This window comes from Somniosus microcephalus, chromosome 11 (genome assembly GCF_052327205.1).
Source record: "Somniosus microcephalus isolate GS21.2 chromosome 11, FLI_Smic_1.0, whole genome shotgun sequence".
In the NCBI taxonomy this organism is placed as follows: domain Eukaryota; kingdom Metazoa; phylum Chordata; class Chondrichthyes; order Squaliformes; family Somniosidae; genus Somniosus; species Somniosus microcephalus.
Window position 1 is genome coordinate 238,773,626 of NC_140997.1, and position 23,574 is coordinate 238,797,199.

At 52.3% G+C, this 23,574-nt stretch overlaps 1 protein-coding gene across 1 annotated transcript in view; it reads left to right on the plus strand.

Annotated features, from left to right (window-relative positions):
- The window catches only part of LOC147111374 (scm-like with four MBT domains protein 1), a 150,383-nt gene that overhangs the window by 80,987 nt on the left and 45,822 nt on the right, over positions 1-23,574 (plus strand). Inside the window, exons 10-16 of the mRNA XM_086002204.1 lie at positions 11,784-11,910; positions 12,259-12,372; positions 12,618-12,660; positions 16,260-16,312; positions 17,017-17,156; positions 18,131-18,240; positions 18,328-18,503. Coding sequence (XP_085858330.1) covers positions 11,784-11,910; positions 12,259-12,372; positions 12,618-12,660; positions 16,260-16,312; positions 17,017-17,156; positions 18,131-18,240; positions 18,328-18,503 — 763 coding nt within the window. The remainder of the gene's footprint in view (positions 1-11,783; positions 11,911-12,258; positions 12,373-12,617; positions 12,661-16,259; positions 16,313-17,016; positions 17,157-18,130; positions 18,241-18,327; positions 18,504-23,574) is intronic.

The following is a 23,574-nucleotide window of genomic DNA, read 5'->3' on the forward strand; positions in this document are numbered from 1 at the left end:
ATCGCACAAGAAATGAGCAGCAGGGATGTTGTCAGCCACTCCTGGATTCAGTGCAGGAAGAGATTTAATGACCTCATGAGGTCAGGAAAGGTGAGTACAATGCCACATTCAACTACATCCTGATGTGCGTGTCATCCCAACCCCATCACTCTGCCTTCCCAAGCCTACTCCTGCACATCACTCCTCACACCAACCTACCTTGCAGGTGCACCCATCCCTCACTGTCTATGCATCTACCCACATCCCCATCTGACTATCCACCACTGACACTCGCCCTCAGCCTAATGCAATCATAGAAAGTAATGCCACAAAAGGAAGCCATTTGGCAATGTCATGCCACTCCCTCATTGTCGCCCTCTACAGATGTAGCCCATCCATCCCCTACATTCATTCCATCACTCTCACTCAAAGTTCTCTTCTTTCCCTCCTTGCAGGAGAAGAGAGCACAGAACAACAGGGAGAGAGTGAGAAACGGAGGTGGCCCTCCAATTTACACTACATTGACGCCAGCAGAGGCGGAGTTGCTGGAATTAAGTGGTGTGGCAGAGCTGCTGGCAGTGGGAGATGGAGAGAGGGGGACCTCCCAGCAACCTGGTGACAGAATTAAATATCATACAACCTCATGGTATACAGCAGTCACTCATGGTGACTGATGTCAGCAGCCAGTGAAATATGATGTCCATAATTGTAACATTAAACTTTCTTATCATAAGAGTTCTAATTCATGTCTTTACTCTCTCACAGGTCCATCAAGTGCCCCCCCCCCCCCCCACTGTCCAGCTAGAGGAGGAAGACGACTCCTCAGAGGAAGCAGCTGTCTTTGAGGGTGTACCGTCACCAGACCCATGCGCAGCCTGCACCAGCGCAGATACGCGTACATCAGTGGATCCTGCGATACATAGAATAGCATTGTTACCTGGTGTCTCACAACTCACAAGTGAGCAAGACAGGGAGAGCAGTGGAGAGTCCTCGCCGTAGGGCGAAGGACGCTCCAAGCTCTGCTCAGCTGGATGCAGATGCTGAACCTCGGGGGCCGTCGACAGAGGTTGATCTTGGAGGAGCAGCAACAAATGCACGAGGCTCTGGCAGCTTTTTCAGCCACGCTGTGCGTGACTAGAGAGAATGGAGGAGTCCATCTCCAACGTGAGCAGCACCATGTCGTAAGCGATGGCGACGATGTGCTCTTCCATGGAAAGGATGTAATGCGCCAGTCAAACGAGAACATGCTTGCTGTGAACAACAGCTTGCAGACTCTTATTGAACTCATCTCTAGAAGGGATACCAACATAGACTTGGGCGTTCATCACCCCACTGATGTGCAGCAAGGCGCTCTCTAGCTCCTTGCTAGCGGGGAAGTGCAGGTGGCCCATGAGAGGGATGATGGTGAGAAGGCACATGGAAATGGGGGCTCTGTTCAAAGCGCTCCCACTTCTCCCCCGTTGCCTCCCCTTCAGTCAGAGCCCCACGTGCTGCCTCGGATCCCGATGGCCGAACATATGCACGCAGCATATGACGATCATTTTGGAGACCCTGGCTGGTGCGTACTGAAGGGCTCCTCCAGATCTGTCAAGGCATCTGAAGCGCATCTTCAGCATGCTGATTGCTTGCTCTATGACACATCTGGTCGTCATGTGGCTTTCATTATAGCGCTCATCGGCCTCATTGCTTGGCCTCCTCAAGGATGTCCTCAGCCACATCTTCAGTGGATAGCCCTTGTCTCCAAGCAGCCAGCCGTTAAGTCTGTTCAGAGGTGCGAAGGGTTGAGGGAGGATGGACTGATGCAGGACGAAAGAGTCATGACCGCTCCCTGGGAATCTGGCACACACATGCATTATCTTTTTGTGGTTGCAGACGAGCTGCACATTGAGGGAGTGGAAGCCCTTCCGGTTCAAAAACACTCTTGGAAGATCTGGGGGGGGGGGTGCCTTGATTGCCACGTGTGCATTCGATGACGCCCTGCACCTGTGGGAAGCCAGCAAGAGCCACAAAGCCGAGCGCCCGCTCAGTCACACTGACTTCATCAGTGGTAAAGTTTACATAAGTGCCTGACTTGTGAAACATGGCATCGGTCACCTGGGTGATGCATTTGTGGGCGGCCAACTGCGAGATCCTGCAAATGTCTGCTGCAGATCCCTGGAAACAGCCTGAGGTGAAGAAGTTGAGGACGGTGGTGACTTTGACAGCCACTGGTAAGGCGTGTCCACCTGGCCCACTTGACAGCAGGTCGCCTTCCAGCAAGCTACAAATGTCTGGCGCGATAGCCTGAGCCTCTTGAAGCACTGCTGTTCAGTCATGTCCAGGAAGCTCATCCTCTGCCTATATACCCTGTGTTGGGGGTATCGCCTCCAGCGAGGTGCACTCCTGTGCTAAGCTGCTCTCTCCGTGAAGCATCAGGTCAGTAAAGAGAAGGCTGATGGTGTTGTTGCTGCTGCTGGTGTTGTTGGTGCCGGGCCCATCTTGGTCTGAATCTGAGGTCCAAGGTGAAATAACATAAGCCCGCACCCATGCTGATCTGATAGCTGGCAGGTAAAGTGGAGATCAGAGGCACAATCCTCCAGTGTAGTGAGAATGACTTGCAATGTAGTGAGAGTGACTTCCGAGGTTGTAGAAATCACCTGCAACCACCTGAAAGCAAAATCTCTGCACAGCATGGTGTCAGCAAGAGCCTTTCCCTTGGGCAAGAAAGCAGCCCTAAGGTGTGTGTATTTATGTGCTTTTTCCAGCTGTCACTTAATGAACTCGCAGAATGGCCACTGAGCTCTCGCCTTGCCTTCACAGGCGAGCTTCAGGAAGTCCATGAATCCCGTACACAAGCAGTAAAAGATGAAACCTCACGTTACAAAGCCTCTTAAGGGTCTCTCAACTAGCTGTTAAGTACTTCAATGAGGTTGTCCACCTCTCCCATGCGGGTCCGTGGCACGCTGAGAAATGCACCCGAGTTAAATGCGGATGTCGGTGGGATGAAGGCAGGTACCCAATGCGCTGTCAATTTCAGCACTTTTAACTGTCAACCCGCTCACAAATCCGCACTCTCTGCAATGTGAAAATTCCTGCATGTCTGAGTGAGAATTCTTCAATTTGATTGGTTGAAGTGCCACGCTGTTGCTTGATCTGCTCACACACGCCACAGATCCCCTGTAGAGGGCGGCGTGCTGGATCAGATAACTGATGACAGCAAGTTTCCGCTCAAAAGTCTGTGGGCAGCTGTCAGCGCTGTCCCTTTGCTACTGACCACACAATCCGGTGCATATATCTACTGCATTGCCTTAATCAATCTTCTCTGTTACCTCATCAAAGAATTCAATCAAGTTATTCAGACAGGATTTGCCTTTAACAAATCCATGCTGGCTCTCATTGATTAACCCATGCCTTTCCAAATTAAAGTTTATTTTGTCCTTGATAATGGTTTGTAATAACTTCCCTACCACCGATGTGGCTGACTGGCCTGCAGTTTCCTGGTTTATCCCTCTCCCCTTTCTTGAATAGTGGTATAACAGTTAGTCCTACTCCCCTGCTCTTTAGTAGTACTTACATAAGAACATAAGAAATAGGAGCAGGAGTAGGCCAATCGGTCCCTCGAGCCTGCTCCGCCATTCAATAAGATCATGGCTGATCTGATCCTAACCGCCAATCCACTATCACAGAACCATCTCCTGAATCTAACAGAATTAGACACACGAAATAGGAGCAGGATTAGGCTACACGGCCCCTGGGCCCGCTCCGCTACCCACAGGGCCATGACCGATCCGGACCTAGACTCATGTCCAAATTCCTGCCCGCTCCCCGTAACCCTTAATTCCCTTTACTTCTAGGAAACTGTCTATTTCTGTTTTAAATTTATGTAATGATGTAGCTTCTACAGCTTTTTGGGGCAGCATATTCCATGGACCTACCACCCTCTGAGTGAAGTAGTTCCTCCTCATCTCAGTTTTGAAAGAGCAGCCCCTTATTCTAAGACTATGCCCCCTAGTTCTAGTTTCACCCATCATCGGAAACATCCTCCCCGCATCCACCCGATCCAACCCCTTCACAATCTTATATGTTTCAATAAGATCGCCTCTCATTCTTCTGTACTCCAATGAGTAGAGTCCCAATCTACTCAACCTCTCCTCATATGTCCATCCCCTCATCCCCGGGATTAACCGAGTGAACCTTCTTTGTACTGACTCGAGAGCAAGTATGTCCTTTCTTAAGTATGGACACCAAAACTGTACGCAGTATTCCAGGTGCGGTCTCGCCAATACCTTGTACAACTGAAGCAATACCTCCCTATTTTTATATTCTATCCCCCTAGCAATGAAAGCCAACATTCCATTGGCCTTCTTAATCACTTGCTGCACCTGCATACTAACCTTTTGAGTTTCGTGCACCAGGACCCCCAGATCCCTTTGTACTTCAGTACTTTCCAGTTTCTTGCCATTAAGATAATAACTTGCTCTACGATTTTTCCTGCCAAAGTGCATAACCTCACACTTTCCAGTATTGTATTCCATCTGCCAAATCTCTGCCCACTTACTTAGCCTGTCTATGTCCCCTTGCAGGTTTTTTATGTCCTCCTCACTCACTACTTTCCCTCCCATCTTAGTATCATCTGCAAACTTTGATATGTTACACTTGGTCCCCTCCTCCAAATCGTTAATATAGATTGTAAAGAGTTGGGGACCCAGCACTGACCCCTGCGGAACACCACTAGTTACTGATTGCCAGTCTGAGAATGAACCATTTATCCCAACTCTCTGCCTTCTGTTAGATAGCCAATCCTCGATCCATGCCAGAATATTACCCCCATCCCGTGATTTTTTTATCTTAAGCAATAATCTTTTGTGTGGCACCTTGTCAAATGCCTTTTGGAAGTCCAAATACACTACGTCCACTGGTTCCCCTTTATCCACCCTATATGTTACTTCCTCAAAGAACTCCAGCAAATTTGTCAAATATGACTTCCCCTTCATAAAACCATGCTGACTTTGTCCTATTAAATTATGATTATCCAAATGTCCTGTTACTGTCTCCTTAATAATGGACTCCAAAATTTTACCTACCACAGATGTTAGGCTAACCGGTCTATAGTTTCCAGCCTTCTGTCTACTGCCCTTTTAAAATAAGGGTGTTACATTAGTAGTTTTCCAGTCTGCCGGGACCATTGCCGAGTCTAGGGAGTTTTGGAAAATTATTACCAATGCATCCACAATCCCTACCGCCACTTCCCTCAAGACCCTAGGATGTAAGCCATCAGGTCCAGGTGATTTATCCGCCTTGAGTCCCATTATTTTACCGAGTACCACTTCCTTAATGATTTTGATCGTGTTTAGCTCCTCCCCCCCTATAGCCCCCTGTTTGTCCAGTGTTGGGATACTCTTAGTGTCTTCTACTGTAAAGACTGATATAAAATATTAATTCAGTGTTTTTGCCATCTCCATATTTCCCACTATTAATTTCCCGGTCTCATCCTGTAAGGGACCAACATTTACTTTAGCCACCCTTTTTCTTTTTATATAACTATAAAAACTCTTACTATCTGTTTTTATATTTTTTGCTAATCTACTTTCATAATCTATCTTCCCTTTCTTAATCAATCTTTTTGTTATTATTTGCTGTCTTTTAAAGTTTTCCCAATCCTCTATCCTCCCACTAGATTTGGCTACCTTATATGCCCTTGTTTTTAGTCGAATACTATCCTTAATTTCTTTACTTAGCCACGGATGGCTGTCTTTTCTTTTACACCCTTTTCTTCTCAGTGGAATATATATTTTTTGGAAGTTGTAAAATAACTCCTTAAATGTACACCACTGATCATGTATCGTCTTACCCTTTAATCTATTTTCCCAATCCACTCTACTCAATTCCGCTCTCATACCTTCATAGTCTCCTTTATTCAAGCTTAGCACGCTTGTTTGAGATCCAACCTTCTCGCCCTCTAATTGAATATGGAATTCAACCATGTTATGGTCACTCATTCCAAGGGGATCCTTTACTAGGACATTTTTAATTAATCCTGTCTCGTTACACAGGACCAGATCTAAGGTTGCTTGCCCCCTGGTCGGTTCAGTTACATACGGCTCAAGAAACCCATCCCTAATACACTCAATGAACTCATCCTCAAGGCAGCCCTGCCCAATTTGATTTGTCCAATTAATATGATAGTTAAAATCCCCCATAATTATAGATGTTCCCTTATTACAAGCCTCAACTATTTCCTGCTTGTGGTAAACCACTTTTATCGTTCACTATCGTTACACTATGGTTATCACTGTTTACACTGTTGTATCACTACACAAGGTCACCTCTTGTCACGCTGTTATACCTGGGCTGACCACAGCTGACTCCGCCCATGGCTCCGCCTGCTTGCCCAGGTATAAAGGTGGTCGACTAGCTGGTATTCCTCCTTGTTGGACCCGATCACCCACGAGGGTGGACTCTGTCATTTAGCCAATAAAAACCTATAGTTACTATCTTAACTCGTCGCTTTTCATTGGATGAATTGATCGGTATATCAATTTTATTGGCTAAATTTTGAAATGAGTGGACCGGAGCAGCCAAACGACCAGCCAAACGGCCAGCTACAACAGCCACAGCAGCCGGCTTGGCTGCGAGCCCTCCGACCGCCGTACCTGGATCTAAACCCACAGGCAGCGAACTCAGCCCTCGACTTCAAACACTGGCTGAGCTGTTTCGAATCCTACCTGGGAGAATCCGGCGTGCCTCCGGGATCCAAACTAAGAGTCCTGACCGTTAAAGTGAGCCCTAAAGTATTTGCATTCATCCAGGACCTTACTACATACGAGGACGCCCTCAACCTGCTGAAAGAGCAGTACCGGAGCCCGGTAAATTCTATGTATGCCAGACATCTCCTAAGATCCCGCTCGCAACAGCCAGGAGAGTCTGTAGATGAATTTTTACGGGCACTACAAACACTCGGCAGGGACTGTGACTTTAAAGCTGTAACGGCGGCAGAAAATACTGAAGGGAATATCCGCGATGCCTTCGTGAAAGGCCTTCGGTCCGACTACTCACGGCAAAGACTGCTCGAATCAAAGGACCTCGACCTGAATACAACTGCAGCCCTCGCTCGCTCTCTGGAAGTGGCCCATCGGGACCTCGAGGCGTACTCCAGGTACTGTGCTGCGCGACCCTGGGACTCGGGCCCGACCCCGGCCGCAATACCCCTCGCACCGCCGCCTCTGGGACCTACCTCAGCGTCGGCGTCCCAGAACCGATTGGGACTGCCACCCCCGGTACCGGCTGCGACATCGGAGCCCCGCGATCGGGCCGCCGGCTGCTTCTTCTGTGGCCAGACGAAACACCCGAGGACGCGCTGCCCTGCAAGAAACGCGACTTGCTCCGATTGCCACAAGAAAGGCCACTTCGCGAAGGCCTGCAGGGGGAGAGCCACAGACGCCAGCAGTGCCTCATGCGAGTTGTGGGGGCGGCCATCTTTCATCAAGGCCACAGATGCCAGTATCCCCTCGTGTGAGTCGTGGGGGCGGCCATCTTTGATCAAGGCCACCGACGCCAGCAGTGCCTCGTGAGTTGTGGGGGCGGCCATCTTCTCCGCCATTTTATTCAACGTCGTGGGCGCCGCCATTTTGTCCACCACACTCGACCGCCACCTTGTCTCCAGACCCGACCACCGCCTCACCCGCAGACTACAGCAGCTCGCTCGGCCATACACTAGCCTCCGTCACACTGGACCAAGCTCGCCCGCATCACCTGTCCAAGTCCATGATGGACATCAAAGTAAATGGCCACGCCACGACCTGCCTGTTCGACAGCGGAAGCACGGAGAGTTTCATCCATCCAGACACGGTGAGCCACTACGCCCTCACTGTCCGGCCAACGCGCAACCGGATCTCGATGGCGTCGAGGTCCCATTCTACAGACATCAGCGGCTACTGTGTTGTGACCCTGTCGGTTAGGGGCACGGAGTATAAAAATTTTAAACTCCTCGTCCTGCCTCAGCTCTGCGCTGCCGTCCTACTAGGGCTGGACTTCCAATCCCACCTTCAAAGTGTCACTTTGGCATACGGTGGACCCCTCCCCCCACTCACAGTCGACAACCAGCAGCCTTTAAACCGCCCACCGCGTACCACCTGCGGCCTATCCACCCTCAAGGTCCCGCCCCCCTCCCTGTTCGCTAACCTCACCCGCGACTGTAAACCCGTCGCCACCAAGAGCAGGCGGTACAGCGCCGGGGACAGAGCTTTTATTAGCTCTGAGGTGCAGCGTCTCCTGAAGGAGGGCATCATCGAGAGGAGCAACAGCCCCTGGCGTGCCCAGGTCGTAGTCGTTAAGACCGGCAATAAAAACCGCTTGGTCATCGACTACAGCCAAACCATAAACCGGTACACCCAGCTGGACGCATACCCCCTTCCCCGCATATCTGATATGGTCAATCAGATTGCACAGTACCGGGTATTCTCCACCATCGACCTTAGGTCGGCCTATCACCAACTCCCTATCCGCCCTGAGGACCGCCAGTATACCGCCTTCGAGGCAAATGGCCGCCTCTACCACTTCCTTAGGGTTCCCTTCGGCGTCACCAACGGGGTTTCGGTCTTCCAAAGGGAGATGGACCGGATGGTTGACCAGAACGGGCTGCAGGCCACGTTCCCTTATCTAGATAACGTCACCATCTGCGGCCGCGACCGGCAGGACCACGATGTTAATCTGGAGAGATGTCTGTCTTTTCTTTTACACCCTTTTCTTAGTGGAATATATATTTTTTGGAAGTTGTAAAATAACTCCTTAAATGTACACCACTGATCATGTATCGTCTTACCCTTTAATCTATTTTCCCAATCCACTCTACTCAATTCCGCTCTCATACCTTCATAGTCTCCTTTATTCAAGCTTAGCACGCTTGTTTGAGATCCAACCTTCTCACCCTCTAATTGAATATGGAATTCAACCATGTTATGGTCACTCATTCCAAGGGGATCCTTTACTAGGACATTTTTAATTAATCCTGTCTCGTTACACAGGACCAGATCTAAGGTTGCTTGCCCCCTGGTCGGTTCAGTTACATACGGCTCAAGAAACCCATCCCTAATACACTCAATGAACTCATCCTCAAGGCAGCCCTGCCCAATTTGATTTGTCCAATTAATATGATAGTTAAAATCCCCCATAATTATAGATGTTCCCTTATTACAAGCCTCAACTATTTCCTGCTTGATACTCCGTCCAACAGAGTTGCCACTGTTCGGAGGCCTATAGACTACGCCCACTAGTGTTTTTTTCCCCTTATTATTCCTTACCTCCACCCAAACTGTTTCATTATCCTGATCTTTTGACCCAATATCATTTCTCTGTATTACAGTGATTCCTTCCTTTATTAACATAGCCACCCCACCTCCCCTTCCTTCCTGCCTGTCCTTCCTGATCGTTAAATAACCTGGTATGTTTAATTCCCAGGCATTGTCACCCTGCAGCCATGTTTTTGTAATGGCCACAAGATCATACCCATATGTAGTTATTTGTGCCATTAACTCGTCTATTTTGTTACGAATGCTACGTGCATTCAGATAGAGAACTTTCAAAGATGTTTTGTGACACTTAGTTCCTGCTTTTGCCCTTTTTATTACTTTACCTTTTACTCCATACCTTCTGCCCCTTCCTGACACGCTCTGGTTTTTAATTTCCCCACTGCTACCTAAGTCTATGACCTTCTCTGTTGTCATTTTTATTATTTGCTCTCTAGGAACCTCCCCCCCCCCCCCACTAGTTAGTTTAAAGCCCTCTCTACAGCCCTAGTTATATGATCCGCCAGGACTCTAGTCCCAGCACTGGCCAAGTGAAGCCCGTCCCAACAGAACAGCTCCCTCCTGCCCCAGTACTGGTGCCAGTGTCCCAGGAAGCAAAACCCATTTCTCCCACACCAGTCTTTGAGCCACGCATTTAACTCTCTAATTTTATTTGTCCTAGCCAAATTCGCTCGTGGCTCAGGTAATAATCCAGAGATTATTACCCTTGTGGTTCTGCTTTTTAATTTGGCCCCTAGCTGCTCAAACTCCCTCAGCAGAACCTCCTTCCTTGTCCTATCTATATCGTTGGTACCAACATGGACCACGACAACTGGATCCTCCCCCTCCCACTCCAAGTTTCTCTCCAGTCCAGAGGAGATGTCCTTAACCCTGGCACCGGGCAGGCAACACAGCCTTCGGGACTCTCGCTCTCGGCTGCAAAGAACTCTATCTATCCCCCTAACGATACTATCCCCTACCACTACAACATTTCTATTTACTCCCCCCTCTTGAATGGCCCCCCGTTCCACGGTGCTGTGGCCAGGTTGCTCATCCTCCCTGCAGTCCCTGCTCCTGTCTCCACAGGGAGTAAGAACCTCGAACCTGTTGGTCAAGAGCAAGGGCTGCGGCTCCTCCAGCTCTACTTCCTGGATCCCCGTACCTGCCTCACTCGTAGTCACACCGTCCTGTCCCTGACCATGGGCTACATCTGAATTACTTAACTTCATAGGTGTGACCACGTCCTGATACACAGAGTCCAGGTACTTCTCCCCCTCCCTGATGTGCCGCAGTGTCTGAAGCTCAGACTCCAGCTCATCAACACGGAGCTGGAGTTCCTGTAGCAGCAGACACTTGTCACAGACGTAATCACCGTGAGCCTCAATGGGGTTCACTGGCTCCCACATCTCGCAACAGTAACACATCACCTGCTCCATTCTATGTAATTAATTAAATTTTTTATTGTTAGTTATGGACACCCTCTGCCCGATTTTAGATGCTAGCATCCCCTTTAATGAATTGGATTTAAATTAAATCAATCCCTCTAGTTACACCAGTTAAATGGTTTACCAACAGTCACTCTGCACCAGAAAGGCCTTGGTACACCACAGCAACCTTAAAAACTATAAACCACAGACTTAAAGTTTTAAAACGAGAGAAATACTCCAATCACCTACCTGTTTTGTGGTGACGTCACACCTTGAATACTTTTTACCTCTCTCCTTGCCTGAGATTGGAGATTGGTGAGGCCTACCTGAGCCTCTGGGGCCTCTTGTAGTCGCTCTGCCGAGGTGCTCCGCCTCCACCCGCTGCCGATGCCGCACTGAGGCCTACCTGAGCCTCTGGGGCCTCTTGTAGTCGCTCTGCCGCGCTGCTCCGCCTCCACCCGCTGCCGATGCCGCACTGAGGCCTACCTGAGCCTCTGGGGCCTCTTGTAGTCGCTCTGCCGCGCTGCTCCGCCTCCACCCGCTGCCGATGCCGCACTTATTCAATTCTCTTTTGGAAGTTACTATTGAATCTGCTTCCACCGTCCTTTCAAGCAGTGTGTTCCAGATCACAACACCTCGCTGCATAAAAAAATGTTTTGTGTAGCCTCTGGTTCTTTTGCCAATCACCTTAAAATATGGGCACAGCAGTTGCATTGTTTTAATTTGGATCTTAAACTCTGATAAAGATAACTTCAAATCAATTGTTGATGTGGGGAGGCAGTGGTATTAGGAGACATTGTGAGTTCACGCGGTCTCTGCAGGGTACCCACTCTCCGCTCATTGGGCGATCCAGAATCTGCCCATTGGCCGATCCAGACTCTGCTCATTGGCCGATCCCATTGGCTGATCCAGACTCTGCTCATTGGCTGATCCAGACTCAGCCCATTGGGCGATCCCATTGACCGATCCAGACTCTGCCTGCTTCTGCTCCGTGACTGTTGCCTCCGTAACAACTGTGGCTGAACTTCAAACATAATCTGTTGGTTGTAAACTGGTCAGGACATCCTGAGCCGTGATAAACTGCTGTATAAATACAAGTTCCCCTTTCCTCTAGCCGCCCCTCGACCATGGATTGAAGGAGAATATGAAGCTGGAAGCAGCCAACCCGCTACGTCCAGGAGAGATTTGTGTCGCCACAGTTACCAAGTTTAAGGGCCACTACATCTGGCTGCATCTGGAGGGTGAGGGCGCGCAGGGGAGGGTGTGAGAGGGGATGGGGCATGGCTGGGGGGGTGCGCGGTGGTGACGGGGCGAGAGCGCGCGGTGGGTTGAGGGCGCGAGGTGGTGAGGGTGCGCGGTTGGGTGGGGTGAAGGCCCGTAGGGGGTGGCAGTGAGGGCACGCGGGGGTGACGGTGGCCGGGGAGGCGAGGGCACGTGCGGGGGGTGGGGGGGGGTTTGGAAACTGGTTGTTCTGATCCAGGCTGCACCTTAGTGTTCAGGCATGGGAGCACTGTGAGACAAAAGATAAAAGAAATATTACAAAAAGTTTACGTAGTATTTTTATTAATTTTTGTATAATCTATTGGCAGGTTCAAAGGAGCCAATCCCAGAAATCATTGTGCACGCAGAGTCAATGGAGATTTTCCCAGTCGGCTGGTGTGAGACCAATGGATTTCCCCTTCGAGCTCCACGGAAACTAATTGGTAATGCGGCGATCCTGTAGGGATTAACTGGCTGTCCTGGCAGCACACTCCATTATACAGTAATATTTACAAAATGAAGGCGTGTGATTGAAAAGCGTGTCACCGTGTTATAACCATGATCGTGGTATTCAATTGCCTCTCTTTTCCTCATACTCTTCAGTGTTTTAAATATGTTCCTGTTTTTCCCGGGGACATTGGGATTTTACCCCTTCAGTAATCTTGGCCTATTTTTTTCTTTTTGGCAGTCACCAAGCACAAGAAGATCGCTGTGGTTCAGCCAGAGAAACAGTAAGTAGCGGAAAAAGTTAATGATGAAGTTCCTCAAACTAACGTAACGAAATGACAGCCTTTTACTGGGGAACCGTTTGAACTTTGGGATTGAGCTGTGCTGCGTGTTGTTTCCAGTCCATGGCAACCAAAACAACTCGGGAATGTGCAGAAATGTTGTTCCTTAGCCGCAGCCCATCACATCTACCGTTTGTGAAGTACAGCAAACCAATAAATGCACAGCAGCAATGATCACACAGCGAGCACTTCCATCACTGAGGCAAAAAACACAATTAAATGGTTAAATCACCATTACTTTGGATGAGGAACAGGATAACAAAAAGACCAATTGCCAGCTCAATTGTTTAGTGTTTTCTATGGACAATACAGCCTCCTAGTGAAAGAGTCTTTCCCAAGGTCAATGAGAGTGTTTCCTGAGGTCAGTGAGTGAGCTCAGTGTTTCCTGAGGTCAGTGAGTGAGCTCAGTGTTTCCTGAGGTCAGTGAGTGAGCCCGCGGTGTTTCCCGAGGTCGGTGAGTGAGCTCGCGGTGTTTCCTGAGGTCAGTGGGTGAGCCCGCGGTGTTTCCCGAGGTCAGTGAGTGAGCCCGCGGTGTTTCCCGAGGTCGGTGAGTGAGCCCGTGTTTCCCGAGGTCGGTGAGTGAGCTCGTGTTTCCCGAGGTCGGTGAGTGAGCCCGCGGTGTTTCCCGAGGTCGGTGGGTGAGCTCGTGTTTCCCGAGGTCGGTGAGTGAGCCCGCGGTGTTTCCCGAGGTCGGTGGGTGAGCTCGCGGTGTTTCCCGAGGTCGGTGAGTGAGCTCGCGGTGTTTCCCGAGGTCGGTGGGTGAGCTCGCGGTGTTTCCCGAGGTCGGTGAGTGAGCTCGCGGTGTTTCCCGAGGTCGGTGAGTGAGCTCGCGGTGTTTCCCGAGGTCGGTGAGTGAGCTCGTGTTTCCCGAGGTCGGTGAGTGAGCCCGCGGTGTTTCCCGAGGTCAGTGGGTGAGCTCGTGTTTCCCGAGGTCGGTGAGTGAGCCCGTGTTTCCCGAGGTCGGTGAGTGAGCTCGCGGTGTTTCCCGAGGTCGGTGAGTGAGCTCGCGGTGTTTCCTGAGGTCAGTGAGTGAGCTCGCGGTGTTTCCCGAGGTCGGTGAGTGAGCCCGTGTTTCCCGAGGTCGGTGAGTGAGCCCGTGTTTCCCGAGGTCGGTGAGTGAGCTCGCGGTGTTTCCCGAGGTCGGTGAGTGAGCTCGCGGTGTTTCCCGAGGTCAGTGGGTGAGCTCGTGTTTCCCGAGGTCGGTGAGTGAGCCCGCGGTGTTTCCCGAGGTCAGTGAGTGAGCCCGCGGTGTTTCCCGAGGTCGGTGAGTGAGCCCGTGTTTCCCGAGGTCGGTGAGTGAGCTCGCGGTGTTTCCCGAGGTCGGTGAGTGAGCCCGCGGTGTTTCCCGAGGTCAGTGAGTGAGCCCGCGGTGTTTCCCGAGGTCGGTGAGTGAGCTCGCGGTGTTTCCCGAGGTCGGTGAGTGAGCCCGCGGTGTTTCCCGAGGTCAGTGAGTGAGCCCGCGGTGTTTCCCGAGGTCGGTGAGTGAGCCCGTGTTTCCCGAGGTCGGTGAGTGAGCTCGCGGTGTTTCCCGAGGTCGGTGAGTGAGCTCGCGGTGTTTCCCGAGGTCGGTGGGTGAGCCCGTGTTTCCCGAGGTCGGTGGGTGAGCTCGCGGTGTTTCCCGAGGTCGGTGAGTGAGCTCGCGGTGTTTCCCGAGGTCGGTGGGTGAGCCCGTGTTTCCCGAGGTCGGTGAGTGAGCTCGCGGTGTTTCCCGAGGTCGGTGAGTGAGCTCGCGGTGTTTCCCGAGGTCGGTGGGTGAGCCCGTGTTTCCCGAGGTCGGTGAGTGAGCTCGCGGTGTTTCCCGAGGTCGGTGGGTGAGCTCGCGGTGTTTCCCGAGGTCGGTGGAGTGAGCTCGCGGTGTTTCCCGAGGTCGGTGAGTGAGCTCGCGGTGTTTCCCGAGGTCGGTGAGTGAGCTCGCGGTGTTTCCCGAGGTCGGTGAGTGAGCTCGCGGTGTTTCCCGAGGTCGGTGGGTGAGCTCGTGTTTCCCGAGGTCGGTGAGTGAGCCCGCGGTGTTTCCCGAGGTCGGTGAGTGAGCCCGCGGTGTTTCCCGAGGTCGGTGAGTGAGCCCGTGTTTCCCGAGGTCGGTGAGTGAGCTCGCGGTGTTTCCCGAGGTCGGTGGGTGAGCTCGCGGTGTTTCCCGAGGTCGGTGAGTGAGCTCGCGGTGTTTCCCGAGGTCGGTGAGTGAGCTCGCGGTGTTTCCCGAGGTCGGTGAGTGAGCCCGCGGTGTTTCCCGAGGTCGGTGAGTGAGCTCCGGTGTTTCCCGAGGTCGGTGAGTGAGCTCGCGGTGTTTCCCGAGGTCGGTGAGTGAGCTCGCGGTGTTTCCCGAGGTCGGTGAGTGAGCTCGCGGTGTTTCCCGAGGTCGGTGGGTGAGCCCGTGTTTCCCGAGGTCGGTGAGTGAGCTCGCGGTGTTTCCCGAGGTCGGTGGGTGAGCTCGCGGTGTTTCCCGAGGTCGGTGGGTGAGCTCGCGGTGTTTCCCGAGGTCGGTGAGTGAGCTCGCGGTGTTTCCCGAGGTCGGTGAGTGAGCTCGCGGTGTTTCCCGAGGTCGGTGAGTGAGCTCGCGGTGTTTCCCGAGGTCGGTGGGTGAGCTCGCGGTGTTTCCCGAGGTCGGTGGGTGAGCTCGCGGTGTTTCCCGAGGTCGGTGAGTGAGCTCGCGGTGTTTCCCGAGGTCGGTGAGTGAGCTCGCGGTGTTTCCCGAGGTCGGTGGGTGAGCTCGCGGTGTTTCCCGAGGTCGGTGGGTGAGCTCGCGGTGTTTCCCGAGGTCGGTGAGTGAGCTCGCGGTGTTTCCCGAGGTCGGTGAGTGAGCTCGCGGTGTTTCCCGAGGTCGGTGAGTGAGCTCGCGGTGTTTCCCGAGGTCGGTGAGTGAGCTCGCGGTGTTTCCCGAGGTCGGTGAGTGAGCTCGCGGTATTTTCTGAGGTCAGTGTGACGATAAGGAACTTTGCCAGTTAGATGGTGCTGATTACACAAACTATAACTTGTGCCAATCTAACTTCCTGTGTTAGTGCTGCCTCCATGAAGTTGGAGTTCATCATCCTTCATGCCCACTTTCAGGGTGCAATCCTTATTCAGTTCAAACCACAGTCTTTCTGTATCATTTAATGGGCTTGTGCTTCCCCTCCCTCCTGCGTGGCACCAGAATCCACCTCGAAGACACCGATGGTTTTCTGTATAACAATGCATTTTGTTTGCCTATTTCCTTGGTTGCAGCTGTGTTCTGCTGGAGCCAATCGGTTATGTATTAGGCTCGTTGGACATGTTTTCAGAATGTAGCCCAGTCGTCTTCATTGTATTCCGATGCCACATCCGGAGCAGGACCTGGAGGGGGCTGGGGCCGAGGCAGAGGCTGGGAGTAGGGCTGGGGCTGGGAGTACAGGAATGGCATCAAACTGGAGTCTGGAATTGAGACACAAATTCCTCAGAACCAATGATCTGGCTTAGTGGTGAGAGTGATGGGTTGGCCACGCAATGTTGGGTTTGAGTGTTTTGAATCTGCTGTGTTTTGGAGTAAGATTGTGCTCTTGCTGTGTATTGTAGAGTAAACACTCAAGAGTCTCTGATGGTTTCAAGAATCAAGACTTCATTTTCTCACTGCATGATTCAGGTAAGAGACGTTGCTTCTCGTGGTGTGAGTCAGATAGAGACCATTCGAACCTCAGCACCCTCCTCCGTACACACACTGCGTGAATTGCTGCAGGTTAGATCGGAATGAGATCCCGACAGTTAACCTAAACGGCACGTTTATCTGAACAAACTGCACAATTTCTGACAACGTTTTATATGAATTTAATTGCTGATCTTGTCGGGGGGGGGGGGGTGGGGTCGTGCTGTCCGGTGGGGGGGGGGGGGGTGGGGTCGTGCTGTCCGGTGGGGGGGGGGGGGGTGGGGTCGTGCTGTCCGGTGGGGGTGGGGGGTGGGGGGAGTTCTGCTGTCCGGGGGTGGGTGAGGGGGGTCGTGCTGTCCAGGGGGGCGGGGGGGGTCATCGTGCTGTCTAAGGGGGGGGGGGGGTGGTGTTCTGAGGTGTTTTTAGCGAGTGTGTGTTACTCCAGGGTTAATGAACTGGTGCATGATTTGAATATTGATTTTAATGCAGAATAAAGAATGATGGTGTACTTCTGTAAACAGTGGCTCGCTCTGCCGTCTCTCTCCACAACGTTGGGTAATAATTCCAATGGCAAATTCATGTAAAAACCCTTGAGTGTAAAGCGGCTGTGTATCGCGACTCTGTGACTGAGGCGCCCTCTGCTCCTCCTATTTTCCCCGCGTTTCCATTCTGTGACAGTCTGACTGCTCCTTTTATTGGTTCAGGGTTGAGTAACACGAGATATTACTGCCCCAAAATCTACTTCAATCACCGCTGCTTCTCGGGACCTTACCTGAACAAAGGGCGTATCGCAGAGCTGCCGCAGTCAGTGGGACCCGGGAACTGCCTTTTGGTTCTGAAAGAGGTACGGATTGTCTGACGATCAGGCCCGCCCCCCACCACTCCGACCCCATCTCCTTCCTTTCTCTCCCTCTCTCAACCCCCCTCTCTCTCTCTCGCTCTCTCTCTCTCTCTCCTCTCTCTCTCTCTCCCCCCTCTCTCTCTCCCCTCTCTCTCTCGCGCTCTCTCTCTCCTCTCTCTCTCCCCTCGCTCTCTCTCTCCTCTCTCGCTCGCCCCTCGCGCTCTCCTCTCTCTCTCCTCTCCCTCTCTCCTCTCTCGCCCCTCGCGCTCTCCTCTCTCTCTCTCTCCTCTCTCTCTCTCTCCCCCTCTCTCTCTCCCCTCTCTCTCTCCTCTCGCGCTCTCCTCTCTCTCTCTCTCTCCTCTCCCTCTCTCCTCTCTCTCTCGCTCGCCCCTCGCGCTCTCCTCTCTCTCTCTCTCTCTCTCTCCTCTTCTCTCGCCCCTCGCGCTCTCCTCTCTCTCTCTCTCTCTCTCTCTCTCTCTCTCTCTCTCCTCTTCTCTCCCGCCCCTCGCGCTCTCCTCTCTCTCTCTCTCTCCTCTCCCTCCTCTCTCTCTCGCTCGCCCCTCGCGCTCTCCTCTCTCTCTCTCTCTCTCTCTCTCCTCTTCTCTCCCGCCCCTCGCGCTCTCCTCTCTCTCTCTCTCTCTCTCCTCTTCTCTCCCGCCCTCCTCTCTCTCGCTCGCCCCTCGCGCTCTCTCTCGCTCGCCCCTCGCGCTCTCCCTCCCTCGCCCCTCGCGCTCTCCCTCCCTCCCCCTCCCTTCCTCTCGCCCCTCGCGCTCTCCTCTCTCCTCTTCTCTCCCGCCCCTCGCGCTCTCTCTCTCTCTCTCTCGCGCTCTCTCTCGCTCGCCCCTCGCGCTCTCCCTCCCTCCCCCTCTCCCTCCCTCCCTCTTTTCTCTCTTCGCTCTCTCGCTCGACCCCCTCGCTCCCCCTCACCCCCTCTTCGCTTGTATATTGAGACTGGTTTGCATGTTTCTTTTCTGCAGGTTCTCTCTCTGTTAACTAACGCAGCTTATAAGCCAAGCCGTGTCCTTCGAGAACTGCAGTTGGATCAAAGGCGGTCGCCACACGGATTCGGAGAGACTCTTAAAGCAAAGTAAGGATTTAAAAGTTGTCACTTACTGACTCTTGCTGGTGAACCCCTAATGCCAGGTGCTGAGATACCTGCTTTGTTCTGCCCCAGGTACAAAGGGAGATGTTATCGTGCCACAGTCGAGGTTGTGACAACAGTTGACCAGGTCACCAGTTTTTGCCGGAGAACCTGCATTAAGCTGGAGTGTTGCCCAAACCTGTTTGGCCCAGTGATGGTGCTGGAGAATTGTCCAGAGAAATGCTCAATGCTGACCAAAACCAAGTACAGTGAGTACCTCCATTAGCGCAGGCGCCTCCTTACAGATTAAACAAAGCTGCACTCTCCCTGCGCTCTCCACTTCCCAAGCCAAACAGCGGAGTAGGCCATTCGGCCCCTCGAGCTCGCTCCGCCATTTAATGAGATCATGGCTGATCATCCAAATTCAGTACCCTGACCCTGTTTTCTCCCCATATCCCTTTAGCCTCAAGAAATATATCCAACTCCTTCTTGAATATATTTAATGAATTGGCCTCAACTACCCTGTGTGGCAGAGAATTCCTCAGGTTCACCACTCTCTGGGTGAAGAAATTCCTCCTCATCTCAGTCCTAAATGGCTTACCCCTTATCCTTAGACTGTGACCCCTGGTTCTGGACTCCCCGACCATCGGGAACATCCTTCCTGCATCTAGTCTGTCTAGTCCTGTTAGAATTTTATAAGTTTCAATGAGATCCCCTCCCATTCTTCTAAACTCTAGTGAATATAAGCCTAATCGACCCAATCTCTCCTCCTACGTCATTCCTGCCATCCCAGGTATCAGCCTGGTGAATCTTCGCTGCACTCTCTCCATGGCAAGAACATCCTTCCTCATATAAGGCGACCAAAACTGCACACAATACTCAAGGTGTAGTCTCACCAAGGCCCTGTACAACTGCAGCAAGACATCCTTGCTCCTGTACTCAAATCCTCTCGCTATGAAGGCCAACATACCATTTGCCTTCTTAACCGCCTGCTGCACCTGCATGCTTACCTTCAGCGACTGGTGCACAAGGACACCCAGGTCTCGTTGCACTTCCCCTTTTCCCAATCTATTGCTGTTCAGATAATCTGTCTTCCTGTTTTTGCCACCGAAGTGGATAACCTCGCATTTATCCACATTGGGCAGATGCATGGCAAATGCAGTATAATCACCCAACCTGTCCAAATCGTACTGGAGTTTCTCTGCATCCTCCTCACAGCACACACGCCCACCCAGCTTTCTGTCGTCTGCAAACTTGGAGATATTACATCTAGTTACCTTGTCTAGATCATTAATATATATTGTGAATAGCTGGAGTCCTAGCACCGATCCCTGTGGTACCCCACTAGTCACTGCCTGCCACTCGGAAAAAGACCCGTTTATTCCAACTCTTTGCTTCCTGTCTGCCAACCAGTTTTCTATCCAAGTCAGTACCTTGCCCCCAATCTCATGTGCCTTAACTTTACGCGCTAATCTCTTATGCGGGACCTTATCGAAAGCCTTCTGAAAGTCCAGATACACCACATCCACTGGTTCTCCCTTATCTATTCTACCAGTTACATCCTCAAAAAATTCCAGTAGATTCATCAAGCAGGATTGGTTAATGGACAGAAAACGGAGAGTAGGAATAAACGGGTCATTTTCGGGTTGGCAGACTGTAACTAGTGGGGTACCGCAAGGATCATTGCTTGGGCTCAGCTATTCACAATCTATATCAATGATTTGGATGAGGGGATCAAATGTAATATATCCAAGTTTGTTGATGATACAAAGCTAGGTGGGAATCTAAGTTGTGAGGAGGATGCAAAGAGGCTTCGAGGGGATATAGACAAGCTAAGTGAGTGGGCAAGAACATGGCAAATGGAATATAAAGTGTAGAAAAATATGAAGTTATCCACTTTGGTAGGAAAAATAGAAAAGCAGAGTATTTTCTAAATGGTGAGAGATTGGAAAATGTTGGTGTTCAGAGGGACCTGGGTGTTCTTGTATGCAAATCACTGAAAGCTAACATGCAAGTACAGCAAGCAATTAGGAAAGCAAATGATATGTTGGCCTATATTACTAGAGGATTGGAGTACAAGAGTAAAGATGCCTTACTGCAATTATATAGGGCCCTGGTGAGACCACACCTGGAGTATTGTGGACAGTTTTGGTCTCCTTTACCTAAGGAAGGATATACTTGCCATTGAGGGAGTGCAACGAAGGTTCACCAGACTGATTCCTGGGATGGGGGGATTGTCCTATGAGGAGAGATTGAGTAGACTAGGCCTATATTCTCTGGAGTTTAGAAGAATGAGAGGTGATCTTATTGAAACATACAAAATTCTTACAGGGCTTGACAGGGTAGATGTTTCCCCTGGCTGGAGAGTCTAGAACCAGGGGGGTCACAGTCTCAGAATAAGGGGTCGGCAATTTAGGACTGAGATGAGGAGAAATTTCTTCACTGAAGGTGGTGAATCTTTGGCATTCTCTACCCCAGAGGGCTGTGGAGGCTCAGTCGTTGAGTATATTCAAGACAGAGATCGATAAATTTTTGGCTATTAAGGGAATCAAGAGATATGGCGATCGTGCGGGAAAGTGGAGTTGAGGTAGAAGATCAGCCATGATCTTATTGAATGGCAGAGCAGGCTCGAGGGGCCAAATGGCCTACTCCTGCTCCTATTTCTTATGTTCTTATGAACCGAGGGAAGGTGAGCACAGACTCAAGCTGCGGGAAGTTGAGCACAGGCAATGCCTATGTCTCTCAGGCCAAACGTGAGATGCCTCATCTTTCTTCAGTGATCAACCACCATAATCGTATTAGAATGTGGCTAATGAGAGTGGTCTGTGTGTGATCGCAAGGGGCTGTGCCTGGGTATGGGTGCAGTGAGTGTGAGCGAGGTGGGTATGGGTGCAGTGTGTGTGAGCGAGGTGGGTATGGGTGCAGTGTGTGTGGGTGAGGTGGGTATGGGTGCAGTGAGTGTGGGCGAGGTGGGTATGAGTGCAATATGTGGGCGAGGTGGGTATGGGTGCAGTGAGTGAGCGAGGTGGGTATGGGTGCAGTGTGTGTGAGCGAGGTGGGTATGGGTGCAGTGTGTGTGGGCGAGGTGGGTATGGGTGCAGTGAGTGTGGGCGAGGTGGGTATGGGTGCAGTGTGTGGGCGAGGTGGGTATGGGTGCAGTGAGTGTGGGCGAGGTGGGTATGGGTGCAATATGTGGGCGAGGTGGGTATGGGTGCAGTGAGTGAGCGAGGTGGGTATGGGTGCAGTGTGTGAGCGAGGTGGGTATGGGTGCAGTGAGTGGGCGAGGTGGGTATGGGTGCAGTGTGTGGGCGAGGTGGGTATGGGTGCAGTGAGTGAGCGAGGTGGGTATGGGTGCAGTGAGTGTGGGCGAGGTGGGTATGGGTGCAGTGAGTGGGCGAGGTGGGTATGGGTGCAGTGAGTATGGGTGCAATGTGTGTAAGCGAGGTGGGTATGGGTGCAGTGAGCGTGGGCGAGGTGGGTATGGGTGCAGTGAGTGGGCGAGGTGGGTATGGGTGCAATGTGTGGGCGAGGTGGGTATGGGTGCAGTGAGTGTGAGCGAGGTGGGTATGGGTGCAGTGAGTGTGGGCGAGGTGGGTATGGGTGCAGTGAGTGGGCGAGGTGGGTATGGGTGCAGTGAGTATGGGTGCAGTGAGCGTGAGCGAGGTGGGTATGGGTGCAGTGAGCGTGGGTGAGGTGGGTATGGGTGCAGAGTGAGCGAGGTGGGTATGGGTGCAGTGAGTGTGGGCGAGGTGGGTATGGGTGCAGAGTGTGGGCGAGGTGGGTATGGGTGCAGTGAGTGAGCGAGGTGGGTATAGGTGCAGTGTGTGTGAGTGAGGTGGGTATGGGTGCAGTGTGAGCGAGGTGGGTATGGGTGCAGTGAGTGAGCGAGGTGGGTATGGGTGCAGTGTGTGGGCGAGGTGGGTATGGGTGCAGTGTGTGGGCGAGGTGGGTATGGGTGCAGTGTGTGAGCGAGGTGGGTATGGGTGCAGTGTGTGAGCGAGGTGGGTATGGGTGCAGTGAGTGTGAGCGAGGTGGGTATGGGTGCAGTGAGTGTGAGCGAGGTGGGTATGGGTGCAGTGAGTGTGAGCGAGGTGGGTATGGGTGCAGTGAGTGTGAGCGAGGTGGGTATGGGTGCAGAGTGTGAGCGAGGTGGGTATGGGTGCAGTGAGTGTGAGCGAGGTGGGTATGGGTGCAGTGAGTGTGAGCGAGGTGGGTATGGGTGCAGTGAGTGTGAGCGAGGTGGGTATGGGTGCAGTGAGTGTGAGCGAGGTGGGTATGGGTGCAGTGTGAGCGAGGTGGGTATGGGTGCAGTGTGAGCGAGGTGGGTATGGGTGCAGTGTGAGCGAGGTGGGTATGGGTGCAGTGTGTGTGGGCGAGGTGGGTATGGGTGCAGTGTGTGTGGGCGAGGTGGGTATGGGTGCAGTGTGTGTGGGCGATGTCGTGTATGTAACCGTTACACCTTTAAGAGAACCGTTCCACCTTTAAGAGAACTATTTTAAGAGTTGCACTACTTTATCTTGGCTGCTGTATACTGTAATACCGGTGGTGACCACACCGGTATATAAGTGCTGTGTAATGATTTATTGGGCAGTTCCGCCCTGACCGTCAACCAGTAAAGACCTGTTAAATTTTACTCTTGTGGTCTGTGTAGTAATTCTCAATATAACACACAGACTTAACAGTGGCGACGATTACGATCTTACCCTGCGGCAGAGATACATCCAAGGCAGTGTAACGGGCGTCGAGAAGAGGCATCCGCCCTCCTCATTCTGCTGAGAGAAGACTCGAGTCTGCAGAGCGATGGAAGAATTCTGACACGAAGCCTTCCATCAGCAACAGGCAGTGATCATCCCTTCTATCACGGTGGTGGGTAAGCCGATCAGCGACGAGCAGCAAGTCAGCCACGTTGGCTGTGAAATAGGGGAGGGAAGAACGGAGGAGATAAGGGCGGAGAACTCGACCACGGCCGGGGAAAAGAGCCGGACAGAAGTCGGGGCCAGAGGCGCTGAGACTGGGGCAGCGTAGGGCACGGAAGCCGCGGTGAATGCAAACGCAGCCGGTGTGAGAGACCGGGCTACAAGCGGGAACGCAGCCGGTGTGAGAGACCGGGCTACAAGCGGGAACGCAGCCGGTGAGAGAGACCGGGCTACAAGCGGGCTGGGAGACGAAACAGCGTCGAGAGACAGCTCGACCGCGACCGGTGAAAAAGGCCGGGCAGCTACCGAGGCCGCGAGGCGCAGCGACCGGGACAGCGTAAGCGCGGGAGGAAAAAAAAAAAAACGCGGAGAACTCAGCCGCAGCCGGGGGGGAAAGGACCGGACTGCAAGAGGGGCTGGGAAG